The following is a 20,040-nucleotide window of genomic DNA, read 5'->3' as shown; positions in this document are numbered from 1 at the left end:
ACTATTTCTATAGTTTTTCTAGAAATATATTAAAGTACAGATTGGGATAAAATAGTAAAAGGTTGAGAGTTAAAATCATGAGTGTCTATTAAGAGATTATTTTATTAATTGAGCAAATAAATTAAATATAATATGATTATATGACTACAAAAATTGAGTAGATAATGGGTTACAAAACTACATTTGAGTGGGCTACTAAGTTTTTATAGGATGAATAACATTAAAATATATGTAATATATTTTAATTTTATAAAAAGGCTACATGGGCTAGAGCCCATAGCAGCCCTCTACCTAGTTCCGCCCATGCGTCTATTAACGTGTTACATAGTTATTGGACAAGCTTGTGTTGCTAAGAATATATTTGGGATTTCGCTTTTGATATTGAATTCTATTTTTTGATGTACAAAAACCATTCACATATGTACACTTCTATGAGACATAGCTTGCACAATATAATATCCTTGAACAATCATTCATTTAATTACTACATGTCTAAATCATTTGAAACCAATGCCAAAGGTTAAAGGTGCATATTCTTCTAATGAAAACATTTTTTTTTACTAGATATGGAAAATGTTATTAGTTCCGACTTATGTTCTCAATATTTTCTTCGCGTAACTCTATTTATCATGCATCACTTGCTACGTATTCTATTACAGTTATGTTGTGTTTATTTGAAATTTATAGTTTAATATTTGTTCTTTTATACAAGTGATATTGGAGAAAAATAAATTGAACTCAGCATATTAAGTGCATACTATTAATTATTTGAGCTACAAAGTCTTTGCTATAATTATATCTCTTTAATTTCCTGTGTATGAAGACTCTAAACTAACTCAATTTGTTTTCTAATTGTGCCTATTTCAGATCGAAAATATTTTAAATCAAGTAGTGAGCAAAAATACTCTCATTTCGAATCGAGGCATAGAATACAATCTTAATTTCAGATTAGAAAAACACTTATTGCCACATCAGCTGCAGACACTTAGCAATAGGGTCCCACCCACAAAAGCTCAAAGTTTTTTTTTTATAAAAAAGAATCAAAATTAAAAGCCTGCAAAGTCTGTACATAAGCTCCCGTAGATAAGGAACCCGTGTCATAGTGGAGGACACGCGTAGAGCATCCACAATTTGTATACTTCACGCGTAGACCATGCTAATACACGTAGGGATAAAATAAAAAGTTGATGAGCATATCTTTTCCGTCTTTCGGTGTAATGGTCAAATGGTTTTGATTAGGTTAATCAAATACCTGAGATATGGATTAAACTATTGATTAAACAAGTAATTTGGAAGTTAAAGTTGCTTTGTTAACTGTGGGGCAGCCCCGTGGGCGGTTAAGGATTTTGCTAATTAACATGTTTTTCAATTAGGAGCTCATGCCACAATTTGATTTGGACAGGATTAATAAACAAAAAATTAGATTAGGATGAGATTAGGATGGAAATTTGAGAAGATATTTCCTAATTATAATTAAAGTAAGCTTGCTTTGAAATACCAGCAAATGATTAGGCTGCAAGTGCTTGTTAATCATCTTTAAAATTCATGGGGGCCACTTGTCAATGCCATTGAAGTTTGAAAGTTGAAACTTGAAAGTGATTGTAATATGGGCTTTGACCGAAGCGCAAGCAACACCAAGCCCATTGAAAGCTTTGCATTAGGGTTTCAAAAACCCAAGTTATAAAGCACATGATAAACTTCCTGTGAGGCTGGCCCATTACTGCCCTAATTTATGTGTTAACTGAATCTTGAGTCAGACCCAATAGAGAAAAGAGAACTCCTGGCCCGAGAAACTCATTCGCCTGCCACGGATTCATGTAATCTTTCTCTTTATCTTTCTCATCACGTGAGTTTTTCTATATAATTAGTAGCCGAGAATTAAACAAGTGTATATAGACGCATATATTATATATGTATTGTGGTCTCATAAATGGAGGGAAAGATGAGCAAGTTGCTCATATGCAATGAAAAGTTTGACTAAGTTGGGTGCGTTCATACAATCAGAGCATGAATACACAGGATCCCATCTGAAAGGGTTGACTTAAAAAGTCATAATGCAGCATGCAAAGTAGCAGAAAGTAAAGTATGGACCTAGCCTTTCTTGCTTTATCTTTTTTACTTTCTCATCCCATTTCGGATATTTAGGCTTTTGGGGATCACAATTGAAACTAGTTAATTAATTTAATCACCTTTTGGAATTGGCTGTTACATCAGCTACTTTGCTTCATTGTCAACACCTGGGTTTTACAGCCATATCACTCTGTTTGTCTGTAACCATATGAAGTGCAATGACTCACCAAACAATGGAGGAGCAAATGCAACTTAATTGGTGGTTTATAAAGTCAAAACAGTTAAACTAAAAGCAGGACAGGTTGGTACCAATATGTCTGCTGAAGTAAAACAAAGTTGACTGCTAAAACTGATTGTGTTTCCAACCTTAATTATCATCCAGCCATATATCATCATGTCTTCTTTCTGCCAATTAAAATAAAAAACAGACACAAAATATAATTATAGGCCAGGATATTTATCTTCTACAAACTTTATTCAACCAAGTCATACTTGCAGTGCAGAAAACTGCTGCCACATTTGGTGGCTGCTGTTTGTTTTTCCAACTCTCTAGTTGGTATGCCACTCAAATTGAATCACACAAAAATGAATGTTAAGTGCCTAGTTGCTTTTTCAGTTTCTTCTCGGAAATTCATTGAATATGTCCTTGAGCTCCAATGATGATGATTTCCACTGACCCTTCTAACCTACAAGTTAGTGCATGAGCTCAAGTTTTGCCACAACATCATTCTTGTGTCACCCTCCACTTGCATTATAGTGTGTCCCCTTCTTTTCTCTCACCACCATTTTCACTTAAAATATCATTTTCATGACATCCCCACCTCAACCTCACTGCATTTGGGCTAATTTCCACTTCCACTTCCACATTTATGGTTCACACTTTGTCTTGCAAAACGCTTCTGTTGTTTCACCTTTTTGACTTTAACCACTATCATATTATATCATATCACATCATTGCTTTTTCCCAAAACGCAACAAACACAAACAAGGTCTGGACAGCTTTGTTGGTGAATTGTATAAATTGGGTTGTGCTGGCGTTATCAGAATTAACATTCAGTTTTGCATATAGAACTTGCCCTTTTGAAGACTGCTACAGAAGATGGCATTGGCAGGCACTCTCCTTCATCTGCTTGTGATCTTCTTGGGGTTTTCTCAACTTATTATCTGCTTGAATGCCGTCCCAGTTACAAGTAAGATTTTAACAACTTTCTACTTCTTAATCCTTCTTCTTCTTATTATTATTCTCCTTCTAAATCTGAATTAATTTTTGTACCCAATATGCAGGAATTGGAAGTCTTCAGGTTCATCAAATTGCAGGAAATAACGAACTGGTATGACCTACCGTAAAGCTGATTGCCAGAATTTATATACTCTCTATATTTTAATGAAACTTTGCATGAGACTTACATTCATGGGACTTAGAACAGGTAACCGCAGAGAATAATTTTTATGAGCAAACTATTACTGAAAGAATGGATGTGGAGCTTCATGACTACCCGGGATCTGGAGCCAACAACCGCCACACTCCAAAGCCGCAATTTGGAAGATGTGTGGATTGCTAGTTTTCTCCTGCTACTATTGGTTTTAGCATTTACAATGTAATGTTATATATGGACTATTGTAAACAAGAATTTTGTTCTTAGATCATTCATCATTTGAGTTTATTATTAGGGCTTAAAAGAAGTAGGCCTCTAGGGGTAGATGCTTGAAATATAATATATAATATACATATATATATGTAATATATAATATACATATATTGGCCACAATATGCAGCTTATTAACTTGGAGATACAATTTGGAGACCTCTTGTTTATTTGAGAAAGACATAAAGAGTTATATTATCATCATTATGGGTGACAATTATGTGCGAGTGGAAAACTTCATGGCCATTGATGCTAAATATGAATAATAGAGACAGTGTAAAAACTTTTATGGGCAAAATCTCCAACAATCAGAAACACACTATTTGAGTTCACAAACCATAATCCTAGTGGTATATGAAAATTCTATTTAATGATCACTGAGAAGTTGCTTTAGGAAGCAATTGTAAGTAGCAGACCCTGCTGGTTTCAGTGCACAATTTATTCCTCTGGTGATGGAGCAATGGCGGGTGCAGGGGAAGGACCGTTTGTTTCATCAACACGCGAAAAACCGAATTTCTTGATGAGCTCACGAGCAATTAGCTCATTTGCACCATCTGATGGATGGTACTCATCCCAAAACACATATTTGCTTCTGTCTTTGCACAATACTGATGCAGGGATACATGTCAGAGCCGGTCGGATTCTTCCAAATGAGCAGCATGGTGTGTCCGCGTTACTGAAGCCTACCATGGTTGGTTGAATTTGAATGAAATCATCATCAAGATGCAGAAATAAAAAATGAGAAACACGAAAAGGTCAATAGAGTAACAAACAAGTAGATCTGAACATGTTCTGTGCCTGTATAGGCAATGTTCTGTCTTAATTTCTATGACATGCTAATTTAAAAATTGATACTGAAGAGCACATTAACATACCATATTTGTCTGGATTGCTGATCACATCGTTGACGACATCATACGCATCACCGAATCTGTAGCTTGCGTTAGGAAGCTTGCTGGACAAGTCTTCCAATAGCTTGCTTCCAGCTTTGTTGAAGCTGAGAGCTAGTTTGTTTGTTCTATCTTGGCAATCTCCAGATGTACTCAAAACCCTTTGGAGTGGGATACAGCCCATTGGTCCTAGCCCAAACACCATCAGCTGCCTTGCCCCTAAGCTGTGCAAAAGCTACTCAAAAACATGATCACAATTAGTACAAATAAAGAAACTTTGATAATTATAACCATATCAATAATCAGTGGTTAATTAAAGATCACAACCTTGAGTTGTGTTTGTAGGGTTTCCATTATGTAGTCGATGAAAGTTTGATCGTTGTAAGTCCACGAATCGCTATAAACTGGCATCAAGTAATTGTTGATGAAGTCGTTGCTGCCTAAAGCGACCACATAACGAGCTTCATGGAAGAACTTCTCTGCTGCTTGTGCTCCAATTTTGCTTTTAATCAGTGTTTGTGTGCCTTCAAACAGCTCAATTTGCTTGTAGAGTGAGAACCTCTGAATCTGCAATTGACATTTTGATGATCAAATTGCATGCGATCAATCTTAAAGCTAGTATTTTAACATTAAGGTTGCTGCAACTTACAAAGTAGCCACCAGTTTCATTCAAGATTCCACCACCTCCGGAGGCATAGTTTACTCCATTTTCTAGAATTTTATCCTCAGTTAAAGATGGATCCAGAAAGGCAGGTGGCCTTGAGAGGCCCATGTTATCACCTAAATAAACAAACATGTTCAGGAGACAACAAATTAAGCATATACATTAACGAAAATTGGATTGCAAAAGAAACTCATGCAGAACAAACTTTATGCTTTTTTGGGTTTTTACATATATATACGTTACCTATTATATCAGCAACTGTGCGGCCATTAGAGAACCTCCCATTAGGCAGTCCATTGCCAAAATCAATCCCATACCATGGCAGGCTTGCTTGGGCAAGGCTCTTGCTTAGGTACTTGTTGTTTCCGACGTCGGAGAGGGAGTCGCCGAATATAAACTGCACAATTTTGCAGTTGTGACCATCAATGAGGAGGCCAAAGATGGTCACAGCCATTAATGCCACCATGACCTTCATGGTTGATTGGTACTTGGCAAGATGAAAATGTGCTTCTTTAGGTCTTCCAAGTAAAGTGGAAGATTTGGGTTTGGATTTAAACACATTGTACAAGGACTTATAAGTAGTAGAATTAAGATTTCGTGCACAAACACTAGAATGTGTTTGGATTTGAGATGAGAAAAAACAGAGAGGGTAGCTTAGCTAGCTTGTTTGATAAACCAACCGTTGCTCATTCTTACCTAATGCAACTACCATGAGTACGTCTTTGTTTTACAAGTTACATTAATATACAAGTTTGCAACGGTATGAGTCTCAAAAAAAAGGTCCCATAATTTTTAATATTTTAGAATGCACTTTGGATTTGAAAATTCTCTCATGATTTTACAAAGGATCAAGGTGGGTGGTGAAAGCCAAACAGTGACGTGCAATTGAAAGAGGAGAAAAGTGGAATCCTTGGAAGGAGGCTTGGACTATGATTTTGCTGGTGTGAACAAATGTTAAAAGGAAATTATATTGGGGGGTTCACCTACCCATCTAAATTACTTCACCTCAATTTATCAAGACACAAATTGGCCTTTTATTTCAACATGTTGGGCAAACCATATAGGTGCATCTGCAATCTCTAAAGTAAGCTAGCCAAGTAAAATACTTTTCCAAATATTTTCCCTAAATTTGCCTTGGACTTGAAGACAAAGATTTCTAACAAGCTTAACCAAATTGAACAAAATTTGTCCTTGTCATACTATGACGGGTGTAACTTTGGCCCCGTGACCTTACGGTGATGTTTGATTTATTCAAATTTAAACTCATTCGAACTCGTATGAGTCGTGTTCTTTTCTTAACAAATAAAATATAAACATGCTTAATTACAACTCGTTCATTTTCGAACCGACATTATGTCCATATCTCAAAATTAACAAATTAATCAGTACATTTGCTTCTACTTCTTGATTAACATATTCAATTCGCAAGTTTTGGGAGCCTAGGAAACTTCTTTTTTTTTGTTGGGGGTGTAACATTATTACGATAAAGAAAAATGCTAGGGAGATAAACTTTAGATACCAATTTGTGTACCATTTCTTTAATAAGACGTGAGACCTATTATATTAGTGGGCTTCATCTCTACGAAAAAAAATAGTACACAAGTTGATATCTAAAGTTGATCTCTCTAACATGACCCACAAAACACGACAAATCAGTGCCATAGAGAAGAGGTTTAAAAGTACTGATGTGGCAAAGCATCATTTGTTGCATGTAAAAGATGTGTGTGAAAAAAGTTTTGCCATGTAAAGATATCTGACTTGTATCCTAGAAGGTCCACAACCAAACAAACTCATTACAAAAGTACACAACGTGGCGTAACATAAGCCTCTCCAAATTCTAAAGCCAAACAAAAATCACAGCCAGACCACAAGTACGCGAAACCCCCTAAAAATCGTGAAAATCCAAAAAATCCAACTCATTATCCACAAAAAATCCTGGCCCTTCATTCTCCTAATCCAACGGCCACTTTCCCCACTCATATCCCAAACCATATCTTCCGAAAACATAAAAATTCACTCTCTCTGCCACCATCACACTCTGCCCCTCCTCTGCTTCAGCTCCGACCCAAAAAAAATGGCTTCCATTGCTCTCAAGTCCTTCATCGGACTCCGCCAAGCCTCCGCAGAAAAGCCCCATTTCACAATCCAAGCAAAACCCATTTCTCTAAACCCTTCAATCCACCGGAGGCTCCAGGTCAATGCCGCCAAAACCAGCCCAAAAGTCACGGGTCGAAACCTCAGGGTCGCCGTCGTCGGAGGTGGCCCGGCAGGCGGCTCCGCCGCTGAGACCCTCGCCAAAGGCGGCATCGAGACGTTCCTAATCGAGCGAAAAATGGACAACTGTAAGCCCTGCGGCGGCGCAATCCCGCTCTGCATGGTGGGTGAATTTGACCTCCCATTGGACATCATCGACCGCCGGGTCACCAAGATGAAGATGATTTCGCCGTCCAATGTGGCAGTTGACATTGGTCAAACTCTGAAGCCGCACGAGTACATTGGGATGGTGAGGCGTGAGGTGCTGGACCAGTACTTGAGGAACAGGGCGAGTGAGAATGGGGCGACTGTGATAAATGGGTTGTTTCTGAAGATGGAGAAACCGGGAGATGGGGAAGCGCCGTACGTTCTGCATTACACAGAGTATGATGGGAAGGTCGGTGGGGCTGGTGTGAAGAAGAGTTTGGAGGTTGATGCTGTGATTGGAGCTGATGGAGCTAATTCTAGAGTGGCTAAGAGTATTGACGCTGGTGATTATGAGTATGCCATTGCCTTTCAGGTAATTATGAACTTGCTTTGTTTTAAATTATCAGTTAATGCTTGCTCTGTGAGCTTTGCATGTGGGAGTTGTTCGCAGGAAATTGCAATTTGATTATAAAACTTAGAGGAAGAAAGCAACTTCTAATTCAATTTGCACTCAATTGTTGTGCTTTGTGTTAACGTACTAGGCACATTCTTTGATTTGAAGTTGTTTTCTAACATTCTGGCTGCTTGCATAAAAGTATTTTCTTTTCTTGGTATTTATTTGGCTGAATTGACTGTATCTATGTGAGTAACTCAAAATTGAGACATGGTTTTTGGTATGCATTTCTAATTTGTCCTGAAAAACGTAGTTAGCTTAGCATACAGAACAAGAAAAACCCTTTTAGAGAAAATGTTACTGAATGATTAGCTAGTTTAAAGTTTTAGTTGTATTTTCTATACTTGGTCAAAATTTTGGTAAAAGGCTAAACCCCGGCTGCATTGCTGAAGTATGATTAAATGTTTACACTTGGTTCAGTGTTGATCCATTCTAATTAAATTCTTGGTTTCTGCCTTTTGCAGGAGAGAATCAAAATCCCTGATGATAAAATGGTGTACTATGAGAATCTTGCTGAGATGTATGTTGGTGATGATGTCTCACCGGACTTTTACGGGTGGGTGTTCCCCAAATGTGACCATGTAGCAGTTGGTACCGGCACTGTGACTCACAAAGGAGACATCAAGAAATTCCAACTTGCAACAAGAAACAGAGCCAAGGACAAGATACTAGGTGGCAAAATCCTGCGAGTGGAGGCGCATCCAATTCCCGAACACCCCCGCCCACGAAGGTTAGCAGGCAGAGTAGCACTTGTTGGTGATGCAGCTGGGTATGTGACAAAATGTTCAGGTGAAGGCATCTACTTTGCAGCAAAGAGTGGTAGGATGTGTGCAGAGGCAATAGTTGAGGGGTCGGAGAATGGAAAGAGGATGGTAAATGAGGCGGATTTAAGGAAGTACTTGGAGAAGTGGGACAAGACTTACTGGCCTACTTATAAGGTGTTGGATGTGTTGCAGAAGGTGTTTTATAGGTCGAACCCGGCGAGGGAGGCTTTTGTGGAGATGTGCGCAGATGAGTATGTGCAGAAGATGACCTTTGACAGCTATTTGTATAAGAGGGTGGTGCCTGGGAATCCTTGGGAGGATTTGAAGTTGGCAGTGAATACCATTGGGAGCCTGGTAAGGGCTAATGCACTTAGGAGGGAGATGGAAAAACTTAATGTATGAAAGGAGGAAGCCTTCTCAGCTGTGTAATTTTCTTTTGGTTTTTTTTCCCTACTTCTGTAATGAGGTAACAGTTTCATTGGAACCAACAGACTCAGTGGGAATTCTCCATTTGATTACCAAGAGAGTTTGTAGTTATGATATAATACAGTGTTAATGGTTTTATGGTATGTGAAATTGTGAATAAGTTAGTGTTAAATAGAGAATGCTTGAATTGGATTGAATTGGGGGATAAAGAAAAAATCAAAATGCTTGTAGAATAATAAAGAAACATTCTCAGAAAGTTACCTCATATTATGTCATACCATGCTATATGTTTGTTTCCTTGTTTGGATGGAAGGATTCAAATGCTATGAATTTAGATAATTCAAATTCTAGGGTTCAAATTCTATGAATTTAGATGATACAAATTCTATGTCCGTTTCAATGATTCATTGCACACGGTCATTTCAAATGCAATATATATCTAGTTATTTCAAATACATTCAATTTAGTGTAGTTCTTTCTTGTCTTTGTATCAAATTTAGTCTAATTATCAAATTCAAATAATTTCTTTCAACTAAATGGAGGCAAATTTCACTTAAATGGGAACGGTTGGTAAACTATAGGGACTAAAATTGTGACCATTAAAAATATAAGGTGAAAGTGGAATTTAATGATGAATTATAAGGACTAAAAACATAGTTTAGTTTAGTCTAAAAAAATGTCACTACTTTTTTTTTATATATTTTGGATTAATCGTGGCCGTTGAAAATAATTAGAGATTAGCGGCGGGAGGAAGCGAACAAAAATGGTAGATTCGGTGATAGTTGGGTCCACTCCGCACGCATCGACTGACATTAAAAAAGAGGTAGCTGTTTTAGAAAAAGGTGTGGATTCGTCCGAGGCCCATTGGCGGAGTTTGTAACGAACTTCACGAGCAAAACCCAAGACGGGTCAAAACCCCAATCTCTCTCTCTCACTCCTTTATATTCTCTCTTCTCAATACTTTGCCTTTCCAAATTCGCGTCTCAGAGAGCTCTGTGGTCGGTGGCCTTCAGCATCTTCAAGGTTAGTCTCCGCACCCTCTCTCTCATCATCTTTGATTTCCAATAGCTTTTTATTTCAATTCAAGCATTCATGGATCTTTTGGTTGTGTTATCAGATCTGGTTGCTTCTTCAGAATTTTCAATTCCCAGCTGTGTATTCAGTTATTGTTTCTGAAAGTTCAATTTTCATTGGAATCTTGTACATAGAATTTCATGTTATTTGATTTTCTGGACTTTCTTTTAGTGTCAATAACCAATAATTGAGATTTTTTTATTTGGTGAATTGGGTGGAACTTGTATGTTGATTAAGATGTAAAAATCTTTGCTTTGTTTGTGTTTTTTAATGCAATTTTAAATTTTTGTGGCGCAGAGTTTGTGAGATGGCGGCAACATCAGCAGCAGCTAGCTTTTCCATTGGAACCACCTGTTCCCTTGGCCACAAAGCAGTCTCATTTCCACAGTCAAAGCCTTGTTCTTTGAGGTTCAACTCCCAAAACCCTCTTAGGAGTTCTTTCAATGGCCTCAAGGCAACTACATCTCTAGCTTGCGAATCTGAGACCTCTTTCTTGGGCAAAGAAACCACCGCAGCTCTTCGAGCTTCTTTTGCTCTAAAAGCCCACAAGGGAGCCCAGGTGGTTCAGACTCCGTTTCAACCCCAGGCCTCTTATAAAGTAGCTGTTCTTGGAGCTGCTGGAGGGATAGGTCAGCCCCTGGCTCTTTTGATCAAGATGTCCCCTTTGGTCTCTGACCTGCATTTATATGATATAGCAAATGTCAAGGGTGTTGCTGCTGACCTCAGTCACTGCAACACTCCCTCCCAGGTTCTTGATTTCACCGGAGCTTCTGAGTTAGCCAAGTCATTGAAAGGTGTGGATGTGGTGGTCATACCTGCTGGTGTTCCAAGAAAGCCCGGTATGACCCGTGATGACCTCTTCAACATCAATGCCGGCATTGTGAAGAACTTGGTTGAGGCTGTGGCTGATAACTGTCCCGAGGCCTTCATCCACATTATCAGTAATCCGGTGAACTCCACAGTGCCAATTGCTGCAGAAGTTCTAAAGAAGAAGGGTGTTTATAACCCAAAGAAGCTCTTTGGTGTTACTACCTTGGATGTTGTGAGGGCAAACACATTTGTTGCTCAGAAGAAGAATCTAAAACTGATTGATGTTGATGTCCCAGTTGTTGGTGGACATGCTGGGATAACCATTCTACCCCTTCTATCAAAGACAAAACCCTCAGTCAGCCTCACTGATGAAGAAGTTGAAAAGCTAACTGTAAGGATTCAAAATGCTGGAACCGAGGTTGTAGAGGCAAAGGCTGGTGCTGGGTCTGCAACATTGTCAATGGCATATGCAGCAGCTAGATTCGTCGAGTCATCTCTGCGTGCACTGGATGGAGATGGGGATGTCTATGAGTGCTCTTATGTAGAGTCTGATCTGACCGAGCTTCCTTTCTTTGCATCAAGGGTTAAGCTTGGAAGGAAAGGGGTTGAAGCTTTGATACCATCTGACCTCCAAGGTTTGACAGAGTATGAGCAGAAGGCTTTGGAAGCACTTAAGCCAGAATTGAAAGCCAGCATTGAGAAAGGTATTGCATTTGCCAACAAGCAAGCAGTGACTGCTTAGATAGCATCTGAAGCTCGTAAAACCTCATTCTAATGAATGCCTTATAGAGGGTTATAAAGAAACCTGGAACCTGGTTATTTTTTTGCACGGATTTAGCATTCCATCGGTCCTTTTAAGTTTTGTAGAATGAATTTGATATCCTCTCATTTTTCTATGTTGAAGCACTGTTGGGAAGAAATATAGAGTTGCTTCTGTTGTTGTAGATTGAAGAATTTAGCCTTGCCTTTCTCTTGGGGAATATGTAGTGACGGTTTTGAAATAACTTGGCTGGTCGATTGTTAGTTCTTAGGAATATAATGTATTTCTCTCCTCTGGCGTGTATGCTAGACTTGAGCTAGTCACTGTCGAATAATTCTAAGAATGTTTTCAAATTTCAGCCTCTTTATGTTGGTGTTTTTACGTGCTTTCTTAGTGTTTATTACTTGGATCTTTGGAAATTAAAAAGAATCACAAATCATAGAAAAGTGATGTGAGCTAGATGAACAAAAGATGGAATTCAAAAAAATAGCTCATTCACCAAATTTGATCAAATTTGCTACTTATTAAACCGGCCTGCCGCTTATCTGTAAGTCTTTGATCTTCACTAAAGTGCAAAAGTTCAGTCAACCACAGAGAAAGTTTGATACTCTTTGTCGGCAATGGATGCTTCCATGAGAGCTTGCGGGCCAATTTCCCCACCATTGTCCAAGAAGGACTTAATCAAATTGTCAGAGAAGCCACTCACCATCGTCACCCCTGGATGATGTTCTTTGGAATGAGGAAACTTCCAGTCACAAACATTCCAAAGCAAAATGTGTGGCATCGTCGAGGTGCAGCTAAAAAATCCCTTGAAGTCGGTGAACACAAACGCTTTCTTGATTATCTGCTCTGCCTTCAAGTTCTCATTTACAACCACTTCCAGAATCAAATCAAACACTTTCCGTAAATCAACACCCTCGTTGGACTCCCTGAAGCATGTCCTCATCATAAACTCGTGCATGGACTTGAGATCATCGCCTTGTATTAAATGCAGCAGCGGCTGATCAGGTAAATGACCAAAACTGATCACCTTTCCTTTCCATGCCGGATCTGTAATCAGTTCAGACAGCACAAGTCCAAAACACACTGCCAATTCTATGACTGGTATGGCCATGCAATCGGTGGTGATGTTACACACTGCCAAGCAGTTTTTAAATTTGCCCAACTCTCTTCCCCTTGCTTTTGCTTTAGGTACATGTCCTCCACCACTGCCTTCCACTGAAGCTCAGCCGCTTCCCCAAAATCCTCATCTTCTACATATTTTATGATCTCATTTGGAAGCAGCGCATCCAGCTTTATTATGCCATTGCCGCCTCTTAAATTGCTTCCTCCTTCTGCTGCTGCTTTCACCTCCTCCAAACACTTTTTAACCACAGAGACCTCTTGTGTGGGATTCAAGTACATGATTCGATGATTGTAGTAATTGGTCAAGGGAACCAAAGCCTTCCTTAGCCGTTCCCACTCTTCTGATTGATCTGATTCTGGTGGGAAAAGCCTCCTTGCAATGCTTTCATGCAGCAAAATGGCCCCGGAGAGGTGGTCGGAGATTTCGTTAATGACAAACGCTGCAGCCCCAGGTACCATAAGATCAGCATCAAGTTCGTCGCCATCTTCATCTGGCTTCAGTTCCAGCTTGTGCTGCTGCTTCAATAAGTCAATATCAGACTTCAACCCCTCCGCCAAGAGATCCATAACCCGGTCGTGTAACAACTTATAGTCCGGGTCATGGTGGAGCCTCTCCACAGCGTCTTGGCCTTAGAACCCGGTAGAGAATGTTGAGAAGGTCATACAAACCCCAAAACTAACTGGTAAGGGAAGGGAGGTTGAATAATAGAGTCTTGGGGTGGTTATTGAAGATGAGCTTGAGGGTGATTGGGGGACTGTGGGACCAGGCCACAGGCAGCTGTTGCTTCAGATAGTTAAGGGCAAAATGATTATAATCAGCCTGCTGCTGGATGGTGTTGTCTTCGAGTGGGTGACGTAGTGGTTTCACATGGAAAAACAGATCAAGGCAGGAATCACCGAAGGAATAGAGGGAGGAGGAAGTAGGGGAGATGGAGATCTTCTTGGCCATGTCCTAACCGTTGGAGCTGGAAGCCATTAATCTTCTTGAGAGCAGTTAAGGAGGACAGGTAACAAGAGTTGTTGAAGTTGGAATTGTAGGAGTAGGAGGAGCCATTGCTTTCAGAACCCTCGTGAAAGTGAAACACACTTGCAGTGGCACTGATTTCTTCATCTCTAATTCCTCTAATTCAAGTTCCAAATTGAACACTGTATCCTTGTTTTTGTTTCTTTAAATTATATAGATGATTAATGGCTTGCTTGCGCACCAAGGATCATCTTTTTCCTTTACCTGGAAAAAGAAATTATAACACAGATCAAATACAAGAGATAATTATAACACTGATTACTTTAAAACAAGAAATTCCAGTGGAGTGAAACTCTAAAGGTTTTAAATTCTCAAATTTTCTTCACCAAAAAAAAATATATATATATTTTTCCTTTTTGACGTCCAATAGCTAATTCAGCAAATTTATCAGATTTGCTACTTATTAATCAAGCCATTCGCTGGATGCATACAAAGCTTATCTGAACCGTAGCTTTTTAGTATCCTCTTTTGTTCATCTCTTATGGTGGCTGCCTGCCCTGCACACCAAGTAACTGCACCAGTGCTCAATCAGCCAAACAGATTGCTGCTACAACTGCCTTTTCACAGCTTTCCTTCCACATTTTCTCTTTCAAACCAAAGGACGGCCACTGCCAGGGCACTAATAATTACTTCACTAGAATTATCTACTCCCATCTAAACAACCCACAGTGTTGCTTCTGGCCAGGCATTTCATTTGCAGAAAATGTTCCCAGTTGGCTCACATGATGTAGATCTTGAATATTCCTACCAATAGCCATTGCAAGAGCAGCGGCCCTCCCGGAAATGATGAAACCGGGTGCGGTCTCGTATAATTACCTCTCTGTTATAAACCCCTGAGAGAACCATTGCAAAATTATGGCAATCAACACATATCCGAAGATTCTTGGCCACTCTGATTGGCGTGCCAGGTGGAGTTGCTAGGACACCGAAAGCAATAGCTAATTTCTCGCTGTGATAGGAGAGTGCATGCCCCTTTTCTTCTGTCCCCAAGTTGTGCAATTCAGATGATACATCTGCAACATAACCAGCAATCTTCAGCTGGCTATTAATCTCATCCAGCATGTTGTAGATTTCATCCTTCCTTGGGTGTGAAACATCATCCACAACAAACTCATGTGCTACTCCTTTCAATTCAATTGTGCTGCAGCCAGGTGTAGTTTGAATTGCTTTTTCCTTCATAAATTTCCTCACTTCTGTTAGCTTCTCCCAGTTCCCAGCTGAAGAGTAAATATTCATCAACAGAACATAATCCCCTGCCTCTTGAGCCTTGAGTTCAATCAAATGACCTATAACACTTTCCGCAAGGGCATCATGGCCATGAATTCTGCAACCCCCAAGTAAGGTCCTCCATATTGTCGAATCCGGTTTGATATCCATTGACAGTATGAGCTGATAGGCCTGATCAAGTCGACCAGCACGACCCAAAAGATCAACCATGCATCCATAGTGATGGATATTAGGCACTACCCCAAAATCTTTGCTCATACGATCAAAAAACACCATTCCTTCATCAACCAAACCGCAATGACTGCAAGCACAAAGAACTCCAGTAAAAGTCTGATCATCTGGTAAAACACCCATTTTCTGCATCTCTCCGAATGCTTCAATAGCTTCTCTACCATACCCATTCACTGCCAACCCAGAAATCATTGCACTCCACGAAACCACATTTTTATCCTTCATTCCCTTAAACACCTCATAAGCCTTATCCAAACACCCACACCGTGAATACATCGCTATTAGAGAGTTACACAGATTTGAAGCACCATCATAACCATGTTCTTCAATGTACTTATGAACCCGTTCGCCGAACTCCAACGCGTTCAAGTTGGAACAAGCTTGGAGCATAAGTAAACACGTAACTTCGTCGGGTTCACATCTATGAGTTTCACTCCGCATTATATCGAACAAGCTCACAGCATCCCTCGTCCGGTTATTATGTAAACAACAAGAAATCAACACGTTCCAAGCAACAACATCTCTCTTAGGCATCTCATCAAACAACTTGCATGCTTCATCACACTTGCCACAAATTGAATACAAGTCCATCAAAGTAGTGAGCAAACGACTGTCGGATTCATGGCCACCTCTCAAAATCCTAGCATGCACCTGAATCCCTCCTAGCAACGACGAAACTCTAATGCAAGATTTGATCACAAAGGACGATGCCAAGGCGTCGGCACGGAGGCCCCGCCGTAGCAAATCTCGGTACATAGAAAACCCCTCCTCTGGTGAATCACTGATTGAGTAAGCTCTTACCATGGTGTTGTACTGAAAAGCAGTCGGCTTTGCTATCTGATCGAAGAATCGGCGGGAATAGGAGATGCTCTTCAGTGGTGAAAGTCCAACGAGGGACAAGAACTGGAGGCAAATGGTGGGTTCCAGAACAAGTGATGTTCGGACGATGTGGGCGTGGATTTGGAGCAAATGGGATCTTCTGGTGCATGATTTGATGAGGTCAAGAAGGGATTGTTTTGGGGTTTGAGTGTGGGAGATGTTGGTGGTAAAACAAACAGGAACGTTGGGGTGATGAGACTGAGAAGAAGAGAGTGAGCTTAGGTGATGTGAGACTGCTGTTCTTCTCATATTTTCACTCTTTAGTTCCCTTTGCTTATTGCAAATATGTGAAATTTAATGTCAATTTTCAAACTTAACCATAGTGTCGAAAACCTTTTTTGAGCACTGAGAAATTCGAAACGTTAATTATTCTTACAACTAGGAATGTAAATATGGCCAGGCCCGATGGGCTACCCAAATTCAGCCCCATCTTTTGGGTTATGGGCTGGCCCGACTCGATACTATGGACATGTTTGGCCGGGCTCACTATGATTTTTAGCCCATGGGCAGCCCGGGCAGGTCTGATATTTAATTTAGTTTATTAATAAATAATGGAGGTGCGCGTCAAGATCGGAAAACTAGAACACCGAGGTGCACTGGACCTAACAAAGGGAAAGAAAACTATGTTGACCAAAAAGTCAACAAACTGGTAGTATTCTTTCTAAGCGATGGCGTTATGAGTGGTGCTTTACTGCAAATCTCTATTTTGATTGTGATGATACTTTGCGCGAATTTCGTGCCCTCAAACAGGAATTAATAAAAAAATCAAAAAAGTTGTAGATACGTCAATTGGGTCAACCATGTGTTGAAACAACATACAGGCTCAAATATTGAACAATTCAGAGTTTGCTTTGATCTAGATCCTCATCTTGCAAGTTCCATTGATAAATGGATTCAGTTTGCAATGGAAAAGAGAGTTCTGTTGGACTTTCTACTAGACTATGGTGTTATTTATGAAGATACCTATACTCTTCCCCGCACACTATTAGGTCTTGAAAAGGAAAAGGGATCCTCCTTGACGCCTTTTTGTTGCGACATTCCAAGGGCACACTCTTGTGGACACACTGGTTTTGAGTTCCTCATGGTTCTTCATTTGGAAAATGTTGATGAGTTGTTGAGTACTTCTTGTCTATTTGTCCAGTTTTCGAACGGTTATCAGTGCTTGGTGTCACAAATTTGGTTGATTTAAGAGTTATCTATCCATTAGTTTCATTCAAATATTTATCGATAAGAAATTGTCTTCCTTAGAAGCAGTGAGATTTGTGACGCAAACCTTGTGTCATTTATTTATGCCAGATACAAGAGAAACTTGCGTCTCAGTAATGTGCCATCACTTGTTGAGGTATCCATTTTCAAGCTTCCGGTCTATTCCAAGAGTATTGCTGATTTCATGAGTCATGCCTTCACCCAACTTCCATGTTGTCTCTCTCAACTAGAGACTCTCATGTTGAATATTGGCATCAAGGTCAGTGTGTATTTTGTAATTATCATGTGTTGGTTTATTTATGTTTTTGTTGGATTAATTTATGGAGTTTCCTTACTCTGTGTTTGGCTTTCTTTCAGTATAGATATGCATTACCTGTTCCTACATTACCAAAATCTTAAGCATTTGGAGCTTCTTGAAGGCATTTCCTTCCTTGCAAAGACTTGGTACTTAAGGTACGTAGATATATATTCCTACTTGATAAATTAAACTTGATAGTCGTGTTTTTTTTTTCCTTTTCTAACTATGCATTTGGGGTAAATACTTTGGGAGTTTTTGGTTTCTTTATAATTGTTATACCTTTTGAATATTAATTCTACTTGGAAATGCTTGATAGGAGAAGCACATTCACCATGGTTGCGCATACATTTACCTATTTCAGCCTCATTGAAACTTGAAAGCCTCTTAAGCTTCTGTAGATCATAAAAGAAAAAGTACAAATAATACGAGTTAAATTTTAGAAATTAACATGAGAAAATAAGATACTTAAAATAAATAAAAAAACCCAGCCAAATGAAGAACTAGAACAGGCATATGTTGTTGGAATTTGATGAGGAAAAAGAGTCAGATAAAAGAGACTTGATTTCTTCATCTTCCTCATAACCATCATCCATAATACTTGCATATTCATGAATTTCATTGTTGCTGCAGATGAAAGAGGATTGTGATTGATCCATATTATTCATCCCCATGATCTTTCTCTTCTTGTAATTAGCCTTAAAACAAGCTTGCCTCAGTCGCTTGGTATTGTCCTCCAATTGCATGTCGGGCACTTCCTCCAGCAGCTTCCTCTCCCTCTCCAACAACTGTATTGCATTTCGAAGCTTCTCCTCACTCTCCTCCCCCTCCTTTCCCAACTCCTACATACGCATAAATACATGTAACGCCAATTTATGAGTTTATAAGTGAAAAGTCATTTCTACAACTTTGGTGTATATGTAAAGTTGTTATTTTTATTGAACCAACCTGAATGTTTCTGATTAGGGTTTGGAGGCTGGCCAGCTTCCGGTGAGGCCACCGGCGAATCCCCAACTCTCTACACCTTTTCTTCAAAAGGGTTAAACCTACATTGAGTTCCTTGGCTGCCTGAGTTATAGGCATGTAGAAGTAGTTGGATATTGTTTCCCTCGACAACATTTTTGATGAGTTGAGCGACGTCGAGTTTGATGATCTTAGCCTTGTGCTGAGGTGAGACCTTTTACTAATCACCTTCGTCTCCTCCTCCAACTCATTCGCAGCACTGCCATTTTCTTCATTCTTGCACATCAGCAATGGAGGTTGATGTATTTGTTTTTGTTGATTATTGCTAGGCTCCATTAATTCACAGAACAAATCATTACAAACCCCATCTCCATTTCCCAAAACAATTTCATCACCTGCTTACAAAGAATAAAATATATAAGTTGAAAAATTAAATTAACTACAGAAAAAGCTGAAAATTAAAATATATACATATTGAATGGTGCTTTACAAAGAATCACACACCTTGAAACGCACTTCGGATTGGTTGAATATCAAGGGAAGAGTAAAGAGGATCAAGATTCAAACAGCTTTGATCCATGAAAGGAACAGCAGCATCAAGAAAAGAGTCTTGTACTTGTGGGAGCGTCCATTCGCATTGCCAATCAAATGGACCATACCCGTTCATTCCACTAACAAGCAATGATCAATTAACATCCACAATATTGAACAATGCATGCTAAATTTATGCAAAAAAATAAAATAAATAACACACACCTCAAATAATCCATAGGAGGAACTATTTGGTTTGTGAAGCAAAATGGGTCTTCAACAACATCATAGTTGGCCAGCCAACTCATAAGTGAATGACCACCCATTTGATTTTGATTGCACTCACATACGAATCAATGTGTGTTTTGTGTTTGAGAGAGAGAGAGAGAGAGAGAGAGAGAGAGAGAGAGAGAGAGAGAGAGATGAGGAAGAAGAAGAGACCAGTAGTGGGTATATATAGGGACACAGATAAAAATGGCTGTGTGCGCTTAATTATTGCTTAGTGAGAGTTACAAGATGTATTAATTAAGGATAGGAAATGCCTAGGGGAGACCAACTTTAGATACCAACTTGGTGTACCAACCTCTCTAATAGAGTGTGG

At 39.4% G+C, this 20,040-nt stretch overlaps 7 protein-coding genes and 1 pseudogene across 8 annotated transcripts; 4 read left to right on the top strand and 4 right to left on the bottom strand.

Moving 5' to 3' along the window:
- LOC18776158 lies at positions 3,110–3,735 on the top strand. The gene is made up of 3 exons (XM_020563350.1): positions 3,110–3,260; positions 3,355–3,401; positions 3,498–3,735. The coding sequence occupies exons 1-3, from the start codon at positions 3,170–3,172 to the stop codon at positions 3,630–3,632; spliced, it is 273 nt and encodes a 90-aa protein (XP_020418939.1). The 5' UTR covers positions 3,110–3,169; the 3' UTR covers positions 3,633–3,735.
- LOC18775982 (GDSL esterase/lipase At1g74460) lies at positions 3,939–5,821 on the bottom strand. Its single transcript, XM_007209230.2, has 5 exons — positions 5,514–5,821; positions 5,256–5,386; positions 4,934–5,173; positions 4,592–4,841; positions 3,939–4,399 (listed from the first exon to the last, which is right to left on the bottom strand). The coding sequence occupies exons 1-5, from the start codon at positions 5,743–5,745 to the stop codon at positions 4,155–4,157; spliced, it is 1,098 nt and encodes a 365-aa protein (XP_007209292.2). The 5' UTR covers positions 5,746–5,821; the 3' UTR covers positions 3,939–4,154.
- LOC18776056 (geranylgeranyl diphosphate reductase, chloroplastic) lies at positions 7,217–9,474 on the top strand. Its single transcript, XM_007209045.2, has 2 exons — positions 7,217–8,043; positions 8,589–9,474. The coding sequence occupies exons 1-2, from the start codon at positions 7,345–7,347 to the stop codon at positions 9,288–9,290; spliced, it is 1,401 nt and encodes a 466-aa protein (XP_007209107.1). The 5' UTR covers positions 7,217–7,344; the 3' UTR covers positions 9,291–9,474.
- On the top strand, positions 10,161–12,335 carry LOC18777783 (malate dehydrogenase, chloroplastic). 2 transcript variants are annotated; one of them, XM_007209121.2, is made up of 2 exons: positions 10,161–10,337; positions 10,686–12,335. In XM_007209121.2, exon 2 carries the CDS (start codon positions 10,696–10,698, stop codon positions 11,938–11,940), a length of 1,245 nt encoding a protein of 414 aa, XP_007209183.1. In that variant the 5' UTR covers positions 10,161–10,337; positions 10,686–10,695; the 3' UTR covers positions 11,941–12,335. The 2 variants fall into 2 exon arrangements, with proteins under 2 accessions (XP_007209183.1, XP_020419193.1); XM_020563604.1 differs by having other exon boundaries at positions 10,168–10,337; positions 10,678–12,335.
- On the bottom strand, positions 12,433–16,793 carry LOC18776978 (pentatricopeptide repeat-containing protein At3g47530). Its single transcript, XM_020563602.1, has 2 exons — positions 14,539–16,793; positions 12,433–14,311 (listed from the first exon to the last, which is right to left on the bottom strand). The coding sequence occupies exon 1, from the start codon at positions 16,691–16,693 to the stop codon at positions 14,852–14,854; it is 1,842 nt and encodes a 613-aa protein (XP_020419191.1). The 5' UTR covers positions 16,694–16,793; the 3' UTR covers positions 12,433–14,311; positions 14,539–14,851.
- On the bottom strand, positions 12,539–14,032 carry LOC18777087. Its single transcript, XM_020564785.1, has 3 exons — positions 13,765–14,032; positions 13,125–13,712; positions 12,539–13,008 (listed from the first exon to the last, which is right to left on the bottom strand). Exons 1-3 carry the CDS (start codon positions 14,030–14,032, stop codon positions 12,539–12,541), a joined length of 1,326 nt encoding a protein of 441 aa, XP_020420374.1.
- LOC109949359 lies at positions 17,113–18,049 on the top strand (annotated as a pseudogene).
- LOC18776416 (protein RKD1) lies at positions 18,449–19,765 on the bottom strand. Its single transcript, XM_007210093.2, has 4 exons — positions 19,665–19,765; positions 19,413–19,579; positions 18,894–19,303; positions 18,449–18,787 (listed from the first exon to the last, which is right to left on the bottom strand). The coding sequence occupies exons 1-4, from the start codon at positions 19,763–19,765 to the stop codon at positions 18,449–18,451; spliced, it is 1,017 nt and encodes a 338-aa protein (XP_007210155.2).

The sequence above is a fragment of the Prunus persica genome, chromosome G5 (genome assembly GCF_000346465.2).
Source record: "Prunus persica cultivar Lovell chromosome G5, Prunus_persica_NCBIv2, whole genome shotgun sequence".
NCBI lineage: Eukaryota > Viridiplantae > Streptophyta > Magnoliopsida > Rosales > Rosaceae > Prunus > Prunus persica.
This window is presented reverse-complemented; position numbering and strand designations above follow the sequence as displayed.